At 42.9% G+C, this 18,277-nt stretch overlaps 2 protein-coding genes across 5 annotated transcripts in view; one reads left to right on the plus strand and one right to left on the minus strand.

Moving 5' to 3' along the window:
• The window catches only part of mrpl1 (mitochondrial ribosomal protein L1), a 45,525-nt gene extending 41,180 nt beyond the window's left edge, over positions 1 to 4,345 (minus strand). The window contains exon 1 of the mRNA XM_084323351.1: positions 4,229 to 4,345. Coding sequence (XP_084179477.1) covers positions 4,229 to 4,259 — 31 coding nt within the window. The 5' untranslated portion in view covers positions 4,260 to 4,345. The remainder of the gene's footprint in view (positions 1 to 4,228) is intronic.
• Positions 4,346 to 8,285: 3,940 nt separating this feature from the next.
• cnot6l (CCR4-NOT transcription complex, subunit 6-like) overlaps positions 8,286 to 18,277 on the plus strand; it is a gene marked incomplete at its 3' end in the record, with an annotated part of 77,737 nt that continues 67,745 nt past the window's right edge. Inside the window, exon 1 of one of the 4 annotated variants that reach the window (XM_084322349.1) lies at positions 8,286 to 8,411. Of the gene's footprint in view, positions 8,412 to 15,625; positions 15,917 to 18,277 lie in introns of those variants that run through there. The other 3 variants (XM_084322351.1, XM_084322350.1, XM_084322352.1) reach the window with 3 other exon arrangements.

Here is an 18,277-nt window from a genome sequence, read left to right on the forward strand (position 1 = left end):
TAAGCATGTAACTCGTCTTTTTTATTTTGTTCAGTTCTCAGCGGAGGCAAATGTATACGTTGCTGTGCACGAAACAGCAAGTTGAAGGCAGACTGGCTTGTGGAGGGTACAGGTTCTGGCGCTGGAGCCTTGCACTTCAGTGCTAAGTACTTGAATTGAAATAAGCTTAACACGGCGCCGGTGTTCTGCGAAATTCTGCATATTTTTTTCCGCCAATAGAAACTCTCATAAAATAAATTGGGTCGCACATAAATCTGCAGGGTCGGTCGGCAACCGGAAACCAACCATTATTTTTGTTAGGCCTAACTAGAGACCTGACTAACCAGAGACCAGACTAACCAGAGACCAGACTAACCAGAGACCTGACTAACCAGACTAACCAGAGACCAGACTAACCAGAGACCTGACTAACCAGAGACCTGACTAACCAGAGACCTGACTAACCAGAGACCAGACTAACCAGAGACCAGACTAACCAGAGACTAGCCCCTTTCGTGACTGCGATGCAAGCCAGGGGCTCGAATACGCAGTCACTTATGGCTCCGTAGTAGCCAGGTTCATTTGCACCACCAAGCACTGTTTAAAAGCTAGCGGTGGGTCCAAAATATAAATTTCAAAGGTACCCAGCGTTCCATTAGGGTTTCTCACACACACACAGCAGGGTTTGAAAGCGCGGCGTTACTAATAAACATTTTAAATCATTTTTATAAACTGGTCAACACTGCTCAAAACGGCTGTATTTCCGGCGTTGGGTGCATGATGCGCATGCGCTGTGATGGCGCACCAGGCAGCCAAATACGGAAATACAGCCGTTTTGAGCAGTGTTGACTAGGACTGGGCGATATGGCCTAAAAATAAAATCCCTGATTATTTTTTTTTAAATTCGATTTTAATCGATTTTTTTCTCTTGAAAACTAGAAACTAGGGATGCCCCGATCGATCGGCCAGCGATCGGTATCGGCCGATATTCAGTATAAATATGAGATTGGTGAATTCCGATAATGCTTTATTTTCGCCGATCGTGAAAACCGATCGAAAAACATGATCCAATTCTTAGCGGAGATCTCACTCGCTGACTCTCTCAGGCACAGAGCTGCAGCGTACTGCTCCGCCTCCTCCTGCCCCTCCCGCACCCGTGTAAACACGGGTCTAGTCTAGTCTAGTGGGACCTCTGTGAGCTAACGTTAGCTACCGTTACAAAATGACCCAGTCAACTATTCACTTTTAGTTTAATACATGAGGCATTGTCAAACGCTATCTAGCCGGCTAGCTACTGATAGCTCCTGATATCAACAAATGCTCCAGCAATAGTCTAGTAGTGTATGATACCTCCGTTAGCTCACGTTAGCTCACGTTAGCTCACTACGAAATATCCCAGTAAACTAAATAGTTCACTGAGGCGTTGTCTTAACGTTATCTAGCCGGCTAGCAGTAGCTACAGATAGCTCCTGATATCAATGTCTTATAACATTGATTCGATGCGTATTCGAGCCCCTGGCTTCCATCGCATGAGGGCATGCTGAATATGATTTGACCAGAGTATAGGGTCCAGCTGCAGCGCCGGAGAATCCTGGCTGGAGCTGGAGGCTACTCAAGTATACACACAGACAGTGGAGCTGTTTGCAGATAGCGAGCATTTTGACTTGTTGCGTGGTGGCGATGTCTCGCAGATAATACAACTACTACAAGTATGATTATATAATATATATATTTTATATAAAAAAAATTATATATATATATTTTTTTATAAAACCAAAAACGATCGATATCGGATCGATATCGGCCGATATGGCTCAAGACGATCGGTGGCAAAAAACGTGATCGGGGCATCCCTACTAGAAACGCCAAGGAAATCATTCAAATAACCTTTGTTTTTATTTGACACAAAAATTATCAAACCAAGATGAATGTCCCTATTGGGATTGGAAGTGCAAACCTAACTTTCACCAATATTCACTTAAAAAAATATATATATAATAATATATATATATATATAATATAAAAGGTTACACTTGATCAAACAAAGATGAATGTCCCTATTGGGATTAATAGTGCAATAACTTGCTTTTTCACCAAACTTCACTTAACAAATAAAAGGTGCCTATTGATCATCAAACAAGAATGAATTTCCCTATTAAGATTAATAAAGTGCAAATCTAACTTTCACCAAACATCACTTTTTGTAAAATAAAAGGTGACATCATAATTTTTTTTTTTTTGGAAAATCGTTTTTTTTAATCGTCCTAAATCATTAATTCGAATTAATCGATAATATCGATTAATCGCCAAGCCCTAGGTTGACCAGTTCATAAAAATGATTTTAAATGTTTATTAGCAACGCCGAGCTTTCAAACCCTGCCGTGTGTGTGTGAAACCGCCTAATGGAACGCTGGGTACTAACCAGAGACCAGACTAACCAGAGACCAGACTGGGAGCATGTCTATGTTCCCCGGGTCCTATGTTCCCCAGGTTCTATGTTCCCCGCTTTGATTGATTGATAGAAAATTTTAGACCACCAGCCCTGATTCCAAACTCAACCGTAACCAGTTCGAACGAGGGCCTAGAGCTTAACCGTTCGAAACAAGGCGGACATTAATAATTAATAAAATAATAAAAATTTATAAAATGTTCAATCTATTAATCAATCAAAGCGGGGAACATAGGACCCGGGGAACATAGGGATGATCCCACCAGACTAACCAGAGACCTGACTAACCAGAGACCTGACTAACTAGAGACCCGACTAAACAGGGACCTGACTAACCAGAGACCTGACTAACCAGAGACCTGACAAACCAGAGATCAGACTAACCAGAGATCAGACTAAGTAGAGACCAGACTAAGTAGAGACCAGACTAACCAGAGACCAGACTAACCAGAGACTAGCCCCTTTCGTGACTTTCGGTTTGCAAGCCTGGGGCTTTTGTGACCGCAGTCACTTATTTTCGCATCCCGATCACCCAGGAAAAAAACAACCAAGCGTGATCGCGGGGCTCGGAGTGTGTCAAAAACATATCAGATCTGAATTTCAAAGATACCCAGCGTACAATATGGGTTTAACACAGCTTCACGATGGGGTCTGGAAGCTCGGAGTTGCTAATAAACAGTTTAAAACATTGTTAGGAAACACAAGTGGTACTCACAGCTAACTCTGGCAGCAAGATGGCGTCTTCTCCTTCTGCAACTTCTTTTGTCGCATGCCTGGTGCGCCAGCAATCACTGCGCTCCCTATCGGTCCCTGTTGGTCATTACCTATAGGCCATTACAGGGTAGAATCTGCTGAGCGCGTCTCCTGTGTATTGTTGTAATGACCAACAGGGACCGATAGGGAGCGCAGTGATCGCTGGACGCACCAGCCATTTTGCCAAGGTTCGCTCTGTGAGTACACTCGTTTTATGAAAATGATTTAAAATGTTTATTAGCAACTCCGAGCTTCCAGACCCCATCGTGAAGCTGTGTTAAACCCATATTGTACGCTGGGTATCTTTGAAATTCAGATCCGATATGTTTTTGACACACTCCGAGCCCCGCGATCACGCTTGGTTGTTTTTTTCCTGGGTGATCGGGATGCGAAAATAAGTGACTGCGGTCACAAAATCCCCAGGCTTGCAAACCGAAAGTCACGAAAGGGGATAACCAGAGACCAGACTAACCAGAGACCTGACTAACCAGAGCCAGAAAAAGAGACAGACAGCCAGAGAGAGAAAGAGAGACAGACAGAGAAAGAGACACATCGAGAGAGAGACAGACAGACAGCCAGAGAGAGAAAGAGACAGACAGCCAGAGAAAGAGAGACAGACAGCCGGAGAGAGAAAGAGAGACAGACAGAGAGAGGGGGTGGAGAGAAAGAGGGGGAGAGAAAAGGACAGTGAGATATAGAGAAAGACAGAGGCTGAGAGAGACTACAAGTATGTACTATGTATCACTTGTATTATCTGTGACAAAATATGACACTAGTAGCATGTACCAACTACTTAGCTTCAAATGTTTTAGACAGGCTTGTTTCTGTGCTTGGGGAAATAATGTGTTGTTGATTCATTGATGTTTGTAAGACCAAGATGCTGCTCGTTCTAAACAACTGGCTAAATAAAAGTTAGCCAGTTAGCCTCTCGCGTTCGCCGTGTTTCATTACAGAGAGACATAACAACACGCCGGTGTCTGACACGCATATAAACGCACCGTTTGTTTAATACTATTAAATTGACAATAACATTAGGAACTGACTGACCTTTCAAAACACTCCTCGTGCCGGATGCCATGTTTGGAAACCGGACACTTGTGCAGGTCCGTGAGGAAACAAGGACGGGGGAGTATTAGTTCCCTCTCATGTAAGGTGCACGTGAGGTCATAGATATATATATCTATGCGTGAGGTGGCGACGGTAGGATGCTACGTTCATTTATGCTCGGAAGTGGGAAGTTGGAAGGGTTTCAAGTTTCTTTATTAGTTGTCATACAAAAGTACAGAATACTTTTATATAAAATGATTCTTTCTGTTTTGCTCCAGAGGTTGTGCTAGATAAAAATAGATAAGTATAAAATAAGTATAATAAGTATAAAATAGAAGTCAAGGACATAGATAAAAGTGTTCAATATATACATACAATATACAATGCAGAGTAGAAAAGTAACTGAGTTACAGTACAATACAGAAATGGGATGAGGTACAATTTACAGTAAGGTGTGATGAGGTATGAGCAGTGGTGCAGTGCTGGGCAACCGCGGTCAAACGGTGTAAGCATGTAACTCGTCTTTTTTATTTTGTTCAGTTCTCAGCGGAGGCAAATCACGTTGCTGTGCACGAAACAGCAAGTTGAAGGCAGACTGGCTTGTGGAGGGTACAGGTTCTGGCGCTGGAGCCTTGCACTTCAGTGCTAAGAAGTCAAGGACATAGACAAAAGTGTTCAATATATACATACAATATACAATGCAGAGTAGAAAAGTAACTGAGTTACAGTACAATACAGAAATGGGATGAGGTACAATTTACAGTAAGGTGTGATGAGGTATGAGCAGTGGTGCAGTGCTGGGCAACCGCGGTCAAACGGTGTTTGGGCTTCGAAGTGCGCACATACTATTATTATGCAAAGTCTAGGTGATAAGTGCCTAGACTTTGCATAATAATAGGATACCGTTTGGCCTCCGCCCATATTACGACTGCACCCCTGGGTATGAGACGAGTTGTAGTGCAAAATCTTTACCAATAAATATAAAGTGTGTTAAGTGTCTAAAGTGTCTAAAGTGGGTGCTGCAGTTGTTTGTTTAAAGTGAGTGTGTGTGGATGTGTGTGCTGTGAGTGTATTTGATGGTTGTTACATAGTGTTATTGTCATTTAGTGGGGAAACGCGGCACCTGAGACCTACGTGCGTTCGAGCTCGAGTCGGGAAACAAAACACGGATGCTCGTGTGACCGGTGTGATCTCGCTCTGTTTCGCGATGTTTCGATTCGACCCCTGTTAAGGGATCGCCCTGAGTGGGAGTTGAACCCCGGTCTCCCGCGCCGCGGGTGGTATCACAGAACACTGTACCAAGAGGTACTTCTAAGTACTGGGTCTGGATGCCTCTTGGGAGTGACTTTACTTGCAGTACCGCTTAACGTCCACAGCCACTTCACTAATATACAAGTCCCTCGTGACTGTGGATAGACATGCGGTACCTCCGTTACACTCATGCTAAACATTTTAGTCCGTTTCTTCTTACAATTTGTCTCACATTAACTACAACTCACAAAGACAGTTTACAACGACATATAGCTTGATTGATTGATTGAAAACTTTATTAACAGATTGTAGAATGGGTACAATACAGTACAGCTCAATACACACAATTGTTAAGGGGATGCAGACCAGAGAAAGACTTTCGTCTTGTTTACATCAGGGTCCCCCATTTTCAATTTATAATGATTGAATAAGTTAAACTAATAACACAAGTACTCTTAAAAACACCCAATAACAACATTCATGTTGTGAGTGGCCATGTGAGTCGCTAAGGCTTTGAACTGGGGAGGGGTGAGAAATCATACCCGAGTTTGCAGAACTAGGAACTCCCGAATTGGTGGCACCACAAGCTAAGCTATACCTCACCATTCTACACTGTACTGTATAGACTGTACAGAAGTATAGACTGTACATATACTGTATATTGAATTTTTTTGTTTTGTTTACACTTGTTTACGTACTTGACTTTCTATTTTATACTTATATTATACTATTTTATACTATATTGTTATTTTATCTAGCACACTCTCAGGAGCTAAACAGAAAGAAGCATTTCATGCAAAAGTATTCTGTATTTCTGTATGACAACTAATAAAGAAACTTGAACTTGGAAAAAAAAATTCCTAGTAGGAAGTCGGAATTTCCGACCTACTGAGTCACAATGGAACTAGTCACGCTTATGCCGCATTCACGTTACGTGGGAAGAAGCGGAATAACCAGAGGACATCTCGTTGCAGACATAGATATATATGGTTGCAGATATCTATGGCTACAACTAGGAAGCCTTCACTCGTTGACTCGATGAAACGCCCACATCCATACTTCCGCAATTCGTGATGCGAAGTGGGAGATATCGGGGTCTATAAAAAAATACCATATGTCCTAGTAGGAATTACCACTAGGACAACCACTACACCAGAGGAAGCTCACAAATCATGTTAAACCCAGATTCGGCTCAAACAAGGGACTAAACACGTTTCGCAATTATGCCACAACAATGTGGAACGCCCTACCCAAAGCTGTAAAGGAATGTGAATCCCTGCCCACATTCAAAACCGCTCTTAAAGAGCACCTACGGGAGGCTGCAATTCGAAACTGGCCACCGTAAATGCCCAAAACCCCCACCACCTCCTAATAGACAGTCTCCTCCCCACCGCATGTATATATTCCCTCCCCGCCGTATGTATATTTCCCTCCCACCCACCCACCCCCTCCTAATGTACAGTCCCCTCCCCATCATATGTATATACTCTGTCAGGATCTAGGGGTAACAGTACTGTATATTTGAATACCGCCTATGTCACAAATGTATCAGTACTAAATACCTATATGTCCCTATGCCATAAATGTCATGTATGTTGTGTATGTCATAAATGTCTATATGAATTGAAAATGGGGGACCCTGATGGAAACAAGACAAACGTCTTTCTCAGGTCTGCATCCCCTTAACAATTGTATGTATTGAGCCGTACTGTATTGTACCCATTCTGCAATCTGTTAAATAAAGTTTTCATTCATTCATTCATTCATTCAGGCTGACGTGAATGGTTTTTTCCAGTCGGAAGCTGGTTCTTCCGCTTCTTCCCACGTAACGTGAACGCGGCATAGCCCGGCAGCAGCATGAGCGGAAGCCATGTTTGTTGTTCTTCCTCCTGTCTGGTGGTGTTTCTCCTAAACGGCTCAGCAGCAGGGAGGCGTCTGGTCACAGACATGTCAAACAATAACATGGGATTATCATTAATGGCCAATGAGTTGTACAATTGAGCTATATTGGTAGGCAATGGCATGATGTCATGAGAATGATATGAACTGGTATTTTAAGTAATTGCAATCACAAGTATCTCTGCTTGCAAGTTGTGCAATATGTGTTACATAGGCCCTTTACTTTGGTTGGAAACACAGACCTCTGTGAACTGGAACCGGGTGTTGGCGACAATGCAAAGGGTGTACTGAAAAAAGGGGTGGGGGAAGAGAGCTTTTAATTTCCTAACTCCACTAAAACGTGGTGCATCCAGCATGCAGTTATATGTAATGTTCTGCGTCTTCAATAGAAGACTTAATATATATATATTCAAGGGTAAAACCAATGTATACCAATATGAAACAATCTTACCATAAGCATAAAAATCCCACAGTCAATTCCATTTGTTTGTCATAGAATGAACATGTGCTAGAAATGAAATAAAAGTTATTAATGCCCATGAAGAAAATAAATGGGGGCTTTATACATATGTTATCTTACAACATAACAATGATGGCAGAAATCATGGGGGATAATAGTAATGACTGTATTAGCTTTTCACCTGCAAATCATCGTCTCAGTCCAGGGTCTAGGATCTATGCCCTGTGCAACACGCCTGAGGGAGGGAGGGGGCAGAATTAATTATTCGATATCAGTATAATAACTGGACTTTGAGAAGTCTTTATTCGGCATGCAGACAGACACGCAGTTAGACAGCCAGACACACATGCGCACTCCAACAAAGACTTGTCCATGCCACGAAGCCCCGCCTCAAGCCCGTCCACGCCACGAAGCCCCGCCCAGACGTTGGGCTCGGTGGCTCTGCAGATATACCCTACTCTGGTCTGGTGGACGCTGCTGCCCAGACACAGAGCTCCTCCTCTGTCTGTCTGTATGTCTCTCTTATTAATGTCGCCGTTGTTGACTCCTCTCTCCTCTCCCCGGATGATGCAGGTAATAATAATAACCGTCATCATGTCGATGTTGTTGTATTGTTGTCACGGCACGTCAGCCTCCTAGTGTTAACCCTGGCTTTCACTGGCACACACACGACAGCCGGTTAACCCTTTACTAGAGCACTGCACTTCCGCGTTACATGGAGCTCGTGAAGGGGGGGGGGGGGTCAATGAATGAATTAATGTTGATTCTCGAAGTCAACTTCCTGCCTGTTGTTGCTAGGCAACTGCAGCGTGGGGGGAAACTGCTCCGCCTGGTACATTGTGTACGGTTCATTTAGTGCAGAAACGGATGGTTAAAGCGGCAAATTAAAGACAATCAAGCGGAATTTTCTTCAGTCCTTCACAATGCCAAAGAGCTTCTGTGTTACGTGTTGTACTAATGACAAAAACAGAAATCCAAATCGCAAGTTTTATACCATCACGGAGGGAAAAGTGGCTGTGGCTAACTTTCGGCTAACTCGCTCTGCTGTTGTGGTCATGGTAGCTACATGCTAAGCTAACGTTAATTACATCATATCGAACCGATAGGAGCTTATCTTATCTAATCTTACGTGGATGTTTGATCGGGTAGTGGCACACGTGGTACCACCACGTAAGATTAGATAAGATAAACTCCTATCGGTTCAATATGATGTGATTAACGTTAGCTTAGCATGTAGCTACCACGACCACAACACCAGAGCTAGTTAGCCGAATGTTAGCCGCCAGCCACTTTTTCCTCGTGATGGTATAAAACTTGCGATTTGGATTTCTGTGTTTGTTTTGTTATTAGTACAAATCGTAACATAGCAGCTTCAATTTGGGTATTTGAGAGATGGCCATGTCTGTAATCTGTATGTGTTTTGTATGGACATTATGTCAAGTCAATCAGGGGGAGCTTTGAATCATATCTCTCCTTAGAATCACCAGAAAGGCTTTAGAAATAGTGAAATGCCATGTTGGCCTCAATATTTTCACAACAAATCGTATGAAAATGTTATGAAATGAACAAGAATGTGATAAAACATGTAATAAAAACGGACCTCAACACATGCATTTGATACTAGAAATCCGTATGGCCCCCCTATACCAAGATGGCGGCGGTCTCGTGACATCAGAGTGTCTTCGAGAATTAGAGCCGTAGCTACAACAACTACTTTAATCAACACAACTAATCAACATTAACTCCATTCCCCCCCCCCACTCCCGTGAGCTCAAAATACCGGTAGTGTTGCGGTGGTCTTCTATCACACTACTTACCGACGGTTACCCGACCTGTGCGTGAGACACTCCCGCTCTAACCTGCTGTAGTGTGGCAGTGAAAGGGTTAAGAGCGGGAGTGTCTCGCGCCGTGTTCATTAAGCCCACCTGCTTCTTCAACCTATGGTCTCCCCCCCCGGCCCCCCCCCCAAGGTCCCAGACGCGTCATTACTTTTACCAACCCAGTTGCGTTCTGCGATCTGATTGGGCACTGACGTTTCTGGTCATGTGACATCTGCGCCAATCGTGTGACGCCTGTTTCTATCACCGGTTAAGCTTAGGCACTCTTTCGAAGTTGGTTAAGGTTAGAGTTTGTCTTAGAGCAGGGCGATAGAACACCAGCCCTGATTCCAAACTCTAACCTTAACCAACTTCGAAAGAGTCGCCTAAGCTTAACCAGTGATAAACTAGGCGTTAGGTAGTTTGCAGGCTGTTCGACGCGGAAATAGGTGCAGAAACAGGCGTCACACGATTGGCGCACATGTCACATGACCAGAAACGTCAGTGGCCAATCAGATCGCAGAATGCGGAACTGGGTTGGTAAAAGTATAGACGCGTCCCAGACGCAGAGTGATGTTACGTTCGTTTAGAACCAGGAGCTCGGAAATTCTGACTTCCTCCTACTAGATGTACAGGGCAGCGGTGGCCTAAAGGTTAGAGAAGCGGGTTTGTGACCGGAAGGTCGCGGGTTTGTGACCAGAAGGTCGCCGGTTCGATGCCCGGGACCGCCAGGAACACCAACCGCTGAAGTGCCCTTGAGCAAGGCACTTAACCCCCAACTGCTCCAGTGGAGTTGCTCAGTGGCCAACGGTGGCAGACTGTGCTGGGCAGCTCCCAGGTGTCGGACTGTGGTTGTAGGTGTCAGACAGTGGTTGTACTGGGCAGCTCCCAGGTGTCAGACTGTGGTTGTACTGGGCAGCTCCTAGGTGTGAATGGAACTGTGTGAATGTGAAGCAGGGCGTTGCTGAAAAAGAGCATCCGTGCTCAGAGAACCTACCCTCAGGTAAATAAAGGTTAATTTTTTTTTACTAAATCTAGATGTACTAACTAGATTTACTAAATGTAAATTAAATGGCGCAAACTCGGGTTTTTCCTAAGTCGCGAACTCGGGTTATGATTCTATTCCACAACCCGCCAATTCTTCAAGCCTCATCGTCATTTCCACATCATATAATAAACGTTAGCGTTATTCGCTGTCTTCCAAGAGTACATATATTCATTGCTCAATGATCAATGATTGAACAATGAACAATCGTAAACAACCATCAAATGCACTCACAGCACACACATCCACACGCAGGGACCGAAACTAAAGCCCGCCGCCCGCCAGGGGTGGTCAGTTTTTACCTTTGGCGCTTGACACTTAGAGGGCTGCCCGCCGTGTGGCGTGTAATCAATCAAGTTCATAACGATACTCTTATTTTGAAAATCTGTGCGGGTCTCATTTCCGCCCCAAGCGCATCTCCAGTCATAATATCGATGGCTCCGGCAGTTAGCAAGAATTAGGTTCGTATGATACTCTTATTTTGAAAAAAACGTGGCAACGAGTCATATCCGCCCAGCCCTGCAGCGGGATACTATTGGCTAAGGGCTTCTGCTCGCAGTGCTCATGTCAACACAGGCAGTCTGCTCTAGAAGAGCGGACCTCCATGAGCTACCGTCAACTATTCACTTTTAGTTTAATACATGACGAGGCATTGTCTAACGGTATCTAGCTGGCTAGCTACTGATAGCTGCTGATATCAACAAATGCTCCAGCAATAGTCGACTCGAGTGCATAATACCTCCGTTCCCCCGTTAGCTCGCGTTAGCTAGCTCACGTTAGATCGATCTGTCCCAGTAAACTAAATTGTCTTAACGTTATCTACCGGGCTAGCAGTAGCTACAGATAGCTCCAAGTTCAAGTTTCAAGTTTCTTTAATAGTTGTCATACAGAAGTACAGAATACTTTTATACAAAATGCTTCTTACTGTTGCGCTCCAGAGACTGTGCAAGACAAGATAAGTATGAAATAAAATAACATAGTAAAATTAGAAGTAAATCAATGTCTTATAACATTGATTGAATGCGTATTCTAGCTGAGGGCATGTTGAATGTGATTTGACAAAATAACCGTAACGTTATAAATAGGGTCCAGCTGCATCGCCGGAGAATCCTTGCATGCTGAATGTAGGGTCTAGCTGAATATAGGGTCTAGCTGCAGGGCCGGAGAATCCTTGCTGGAGCTGGAGGCTACTCAAGTATACACACAGACAGTGGAGCTGTTTGCAGATAGCAAGCATTTTGACTTATTGCGTGGTGGCGATGTCTCGCAGATAATACAACTACAAGTATGATTATATAATATATATTTTATTTAAAAAAAAAATGTATATAAAATATATATATTTTTTTAATCAAAAACATTTTGGCAGGTAAGAAATATGCTTGGCGGGTAGACTCTTCCCATCTACCCGCCACTGGCCGGTGAGTCAAAAAGTTAATTTCGCTCCCTGTCCACACGCACACACTCACTTTAAACAAACAACTCACTGCAGCACCCACTTTACCCACTTTAGAACACCTAAACACACTTTATATTTATTGGCAAAGAATTTGCACTACAACCCCATACCTCATTACACCTTACTGTAAATTGTACCTAAATTGTACCTCATCCCATTTCTGCATTGTACTGTATAGTTACTATAGTATATTGTATTGTAACTCAGTTACTTTTCTACTCTGCATTGTACATTGTATATATGTATATATTGAACACTTTTGTCTACGTACTTGACTTCTATTTTATACTTACTATACTTTTTATACTTATCTATTTTTATCTAACACAATCTCTGGAGCAAAACAGAAAGAAGCATTTTATATAAAAGTATTCTGTACTTCTGTATGACAACTAATAAACAAACTTGAACTTGATATACATTTTAAGTTATATATGTCGTTGTAAACAGTCTTTGGGGGTTGTAGTTCACGCGAGAGACAAATTATAAGAAAAAAAAAAGTTTTGCGAGATAATCCATTATTTACCCCGCCGTTGTAGGTCGAAAGATTCAGAGTTTTATTTGCCACATGGAAGCAATACAATCGTAGAGTTTTCATACAAAATCATAAATACCATACTATGGGCAAAAGGAGCAGGAAGAAGAATAATTCTTATAGTTACCTGCCCCTTATTCCTAAACTAAACAAGTATTACTTGATGGTCGGTGTACAACCTAATTTACACAAAATAATAATTTATACCATATACAAAGAAACAAACAATCCACAGATAAAACAAGAACAAATTAAATAATAATAATAATAATAAAAATAAAAAAGATCTCACTATTCAGATCACATTTGACTTTCATACTGACTAAATATTTATTTATTTATTTTTGATCCACTTTTTCTCCCATTTTTCTATATTTTCTCCCATCCCAATTTTCGTATCATCCAATTCAACCCTCCCCTGTCACGAACGCTGTTTCTTGCCTCCCACAAGCCGGCTGCAATGTGGACTAAGTCATACATAGCACAAGTCCCCTCCGGTACTTGAGGTAACAGCAGTCGCATCTTTTCACCTGCGCAGCTCGATCTCTCAGTGTCGAGGAGTAACGCGTGGGAGGCTCACGCTGCCCCCGACACTTCCTGATTCTACTGCGCAGGCGCACCAACCGACTTGTAGGAGTCGCTTGTTCACAACGCCCGATCCCCACCCTTCAGTTTTCCCTCCCCGTAATACGGCCAATGTGTATTACTGCGGACGACCAGCTAAACTGAAAACAATGTGGAGAGCTGGATTCGAACACGCGAATCCTAGCGTCTCCACACTGGTGGCGAGTGCCTTGCCCACTACACCACCTAGCCGCCCACACTAAATATTTTTTTTTATAATTCTTTTTGAATTGACAAACACTATTACATCCCTTAAAGGAAAACTCCAACATTTTGGAAAATTAGCTTATTTAACATCTTCCCTGGAGTTAGACAAGAAGATACATACCTTTTTTGTCTCTGTGCATGCATTAGGCTTAGGGAACAGTCGCTCCGTTAGCATAACAGTGTATAGTTTGATTGATTGATTGAAAAGTTTATTAACAGATTGCAGAATACACTCCAAATACAACTCCAAAACGTTCATGTAAACATGTTGTGACCTGTGTATTCACCATGTGGAGAAATAAAAAATAATTGAATTAGACAATTACGTTTTATAAGCAAATATACTCAGAACTATTTTTTGCCTAACCACTCCTCTCTGAGCACAGCCAGTGATTTCAACGTGTCGTCGTGATTGTTGACATTCTCATTCATTCAAAGGATCCGAACCGATTGAAGTTTATGGATACCATGACTTGAAATCCTCTTACCTTGACGATTAAAAGCCTCCCCAATTTAGAAAACAGTAATCCAATGGCTGGTATTGTTATACCGGATGCTCTGAGCTAACCGGAGCTAACACAGATCAGGATGGTAAAGCATATATAATGACTTCCTTTCTGGGGTTGTCAAAATAAAAGTGCAACGTTTATAGCAGCGGAAAACGTTTATTTTGTACATTATCTAACGTTAACACGAACCTAAACTAACTTCCTTTAAGCTCGCTATGGGGAGAATTCCACAACTTTACACCAATAACTGAAGGACAGGCTCTAATTTCGTGCCCTGCATGCATATACTGTATACTGCGTACTAGGGCTGCAACTAACGATTATTTTGGTAGTCGACTAATCTGTCTTATTTTTTCGATTAGTCGACTAATCTAACGATTATTTCTGTCACACCCTCCATCTGTGCTTCCTGTCTCCTTTTCCGGGCTCTTAGCAGACTTCTTAGCTTAACATAACAGACCGACAGTAAGTTTGGGGGAACTAATGGGATAACTGGGGTTGCAACAAAAGTGCAACTAGGGCTAAAAACACAATGAAATAAAATAATAATAATAATAAATAATATATCCTTCTTAGCAGACTTCTTAACATCCCAGGGAACTAATGGGATACCTGGGGATGTTGTTTGGTCCTGACAAGAGTCTCAAAGTCTGGGGTGATGGTAGACAAAGCAACTCTGAGGTCATGCTCAATGTCCAATCTGTTCCTCTGCTTTGTCTTCAGCTGGACCAGAGCTGAGAAGCCACTTTCACAAAGATAGGTAGTGCAAAAAAAAAAAATATATATATATATATATATATAAAAAAAAAAAAAAAGTTATGATCAACATCATCGATTATGTCGACTAATCGTTGCAGCCCTACTGCGTACATAATAATAATACATAACCACTAGGGATGTCCGATATTATCGACCTACCAATATTATCGGCCGATATTGGCATTCAAATGTGATATCGGAAAATATCGGTATCGGTCTTTTATTTCTATAACCTTTATTTACCCAGGCAAGCAAGTAAGAACAAATTCAGATTTTATTTATTGTCAAAAGTATGCTTAATGTTGTGTTAATTCCACAACAAGAGATATGTAATGTTAATTACCTGAAATTATTCCGTTTTTTTGGGGGGGGGGGCCCTGCATATATCGGTATCGGTTGATATCGGTATCGGAAATTAAGAGTTGGACAATATCGGTATCTGTAAAAAAGCCAATATCGAGCATCCCTAATAACCACCCACCCACCTGCCTACAAACCTACCCACCCACATAACCAAATGCATACCTATCTATCTACTACTTTTGGATATGAGCATATTTTTTGTAGTTTGCTTTAAAAATAAGCAGAGATGGAGATTTCCTCAGCATAGGATTCGCTGCATTCCAAAAATTGGACTACGTGCAAACTGATGTTTAAAATGTAAGATGACGCCCCCCCCCCTGCAACTTCCCACACTCCCGACCAGACACGGAACGTAGCATGCGTGGAACTGGAGAGAGAGGGCGGCGCTCGGACGTCAGAGCCGCCGCCGGGCTGCAGATCACTCGAGTCCCATGCTTCTCTCTGCTTCTCTCTGCTCCACTGACCGGCTGAACAATCGGCCACACCGCGAACACTTTGACGACAATAATGCTTTTTATTTGTCGTTTCTTTTCCAGCAGCATTCAAGGCAACCTATAGACACGGTGATTGCATGTCGTCGTCGCGTTGTGTTTCTATGGACATGAGTAGTTCACCTCTCGTTGAGAAGCTGTGACAGCTGGCGAGGAGGAGGAGGAGGTGGGCCGACACGACTTTAAATAAAATATCTAATAAAAAGGCCCAACACGTGGTTGTTGTCACGTTTGACAGCATAATGTCTTTGGATTGGATTTTTCTTTAGGTAATAATAACATTGTAACACGAAATAGTCAGTGTTCAAAAACACTAACGTTTAGAAATGGGTTAGCAACCATGTTTTGTTGTTTGTTTGATTGATTGATTGAAAACTTTATTTAACAGATTGCAGAATGGGTACAGTACAGTACGGCTCAATACACACAATTGTTAAGGGGATGCAGACCAGAGAAAGACGTTCGTCTTGTTTACATCAGGGTCCCCCATTTGTGTGTGTGTACATTTGCATATCAAATAAAAAGCGTGCAGTTTACTTTACACCCAATTCCCAGTTGAAAGTGAGAACAGATAAGTTAGTTACTAGCCTCGTTTCTAACCTTATAGTTCTGTCAGTTCCACCTCCTTGTGATCGCTTGGTGTTAGATAAACACGTTATGTAACTGAAGTGCTGCTCCAAATTTACCCCCTGCTAACCTTACTACCCCACCGGACAGACGGCATGACGAATACTGTCATTATTTATTAAAAATAATAATAAAATGTCCTGCACGTCATTCAAATATGCATTGCATAAGCCAGTAACATGAAAGCTAGGGGGGGGGGCATATTTTTGCATGCATATTTCTTCACAGTCCTACAGCATATAGCTCCTGCACGAGGCTCCTTGACAGCTGGGTAACGTGCTCTTGTTGTAGGCTTAGCCCATAAGCTCTTCGTAATGAATGAGCTCTGCATGTGAACGAGTGCTGAACATGTTCTTCTTAATGAAGACTTTATTGTACAGTTGATATATTTGACTCTTTTATTGGTGTGTGTCATATCGGCTTTTCTCAAACCGTTCTTTTGCTCTCTCTGGGACAGGCAGGCGATAATATTGGCACCTTGAAGAGCCTAGCTGTTTTCTAGAATTTGAAATAATCTTTCTGCTTAGATCAGTTTTCGAGGTGGGATCACGTGAGGCACTGTTTACTCCAGTGCTGCTGTGAGCGCTGATGGAGTTGTCACAAGACCTGCTGTTCTGTCAAGAGTCCAGCCAGGTCTGGTCTGAATAGGAAAGAGCAGAGCTGAATTCCTCTTGTCATTATATATATACCCTGTAAGCCCATGTATTAACCCTGTAAGCCCTCTTATTTAAAGGCTAATTCAGAATTTGGCCATTGGTTCGACTATTAAAGTCAGAATTCTCCTCCCCTTCCGCTCTCTGCAACACTGTTTTGCAGATACGGACCACTAGCCTAACTCGAGAATCTGGGAGAGGTGTTTTGGGCCAACAGCTAGGCTAGCTGGTCCGTATCCACTTCCATTCATTTGTGCAAAGCTAGGCTAGCTTGCAGCCGGATTAGCTTTCTACTGAGCTTTCTACTGAACTTGGGGGCGACAGTGGCTTCGAGAGGTAGAGCAGTCGTCTGGCAATCCACAGGTTCCCGGTTCGATTCCCGCTCCTCCTGGGCAGAGTGTCGATGTGTCCTTGAGCAAGATATACTTAACCCCTAATTGCTCCCGATGAGCAGGTTGGCATCTTGCATGGTTGCCTCCGCCGTCTGTGTGTGAGTGTGAGTGAATGGGTAAAATGTGAGTAACAAATTGTAAATCGCTTTGGATAAAAGCGCTATATATAAAGGCAGCCATTTCCCATGAACGCACAGAGAGGAGATTAGTATCTATATTCTTGTCTTGACTTTGGAGAAGGCGGTGAGCACATTTTTCATAATGTCAGAAGTTCCTCAGCTTTGGTTAGAAGCTGCTAGACTGAAGTGCCTCAGCTCTGGTTAGAAGCTGCTAGACTGAAGTTCCTCAGCTCTGGTTAGAAGCTGCTAGACTGAAGTGCCTCAGCTCTGGTTAGAAGCTGCTAGACTGAAGTTCCTCAGCTCTGGTTAGAAGCTGCTAGACTGAAGTGCCTCAGCTCTGGTTAGAAGCTTCTAGACTGAAGTTCCTCAGCTTTGGTTAGAAGCTGCTAGACTGAAGTGCCTCAGCTCTGGTTAGAAGCTGCTAGACTGAAGTTCCTCAGCTCTGGTTAGAAGCTGCTAGACTGAAGTGCCTCAGCTCTGGTTAGAAGCTGCTAGACTGAAGTGCCTCAGCTCTGGTTAGAAGCTGCTAGACTGAAGTTCCTCAGCTTTGGTTAGAAGCTGCTTGACTGAAGTTCCTCAGCTCTGGTTAGAAGCTGCTAGACTGAAGTTCCTCAGCTTTGGTTAGAAGCTGCTAGACTGAAGTTCCTCAGCTCTGGTTAGAAGCTGCTAGACTGAAGTGCCTCAGCTCTGGTTAGAAGCTGCTAGACTGAAGTGCCTCAGCTCTGGTTAGAAGCTGCTAGACTGAAGTTCCTCAGCTTTGGTTAGAAGCTGCTAGACTGAAGTTCCTCAGCTCTGGTTAGAAGCTGCTAGACTGAAGTTCCTCAGCTCTGGTTAGAAGC

The sequence above is a fragment of the Notolepis coatsorum genome, assembly GCF_963971535.1.
Source record: "Notolepis coatsorum genome assembly, chromosome: 10".
Lineage (NCBI taxonomy): Eukaryota > Metazoa > Chordata > Actinopteri > Aulopiformes > Paralepididae > Notolepis > Notolepis coatsorum.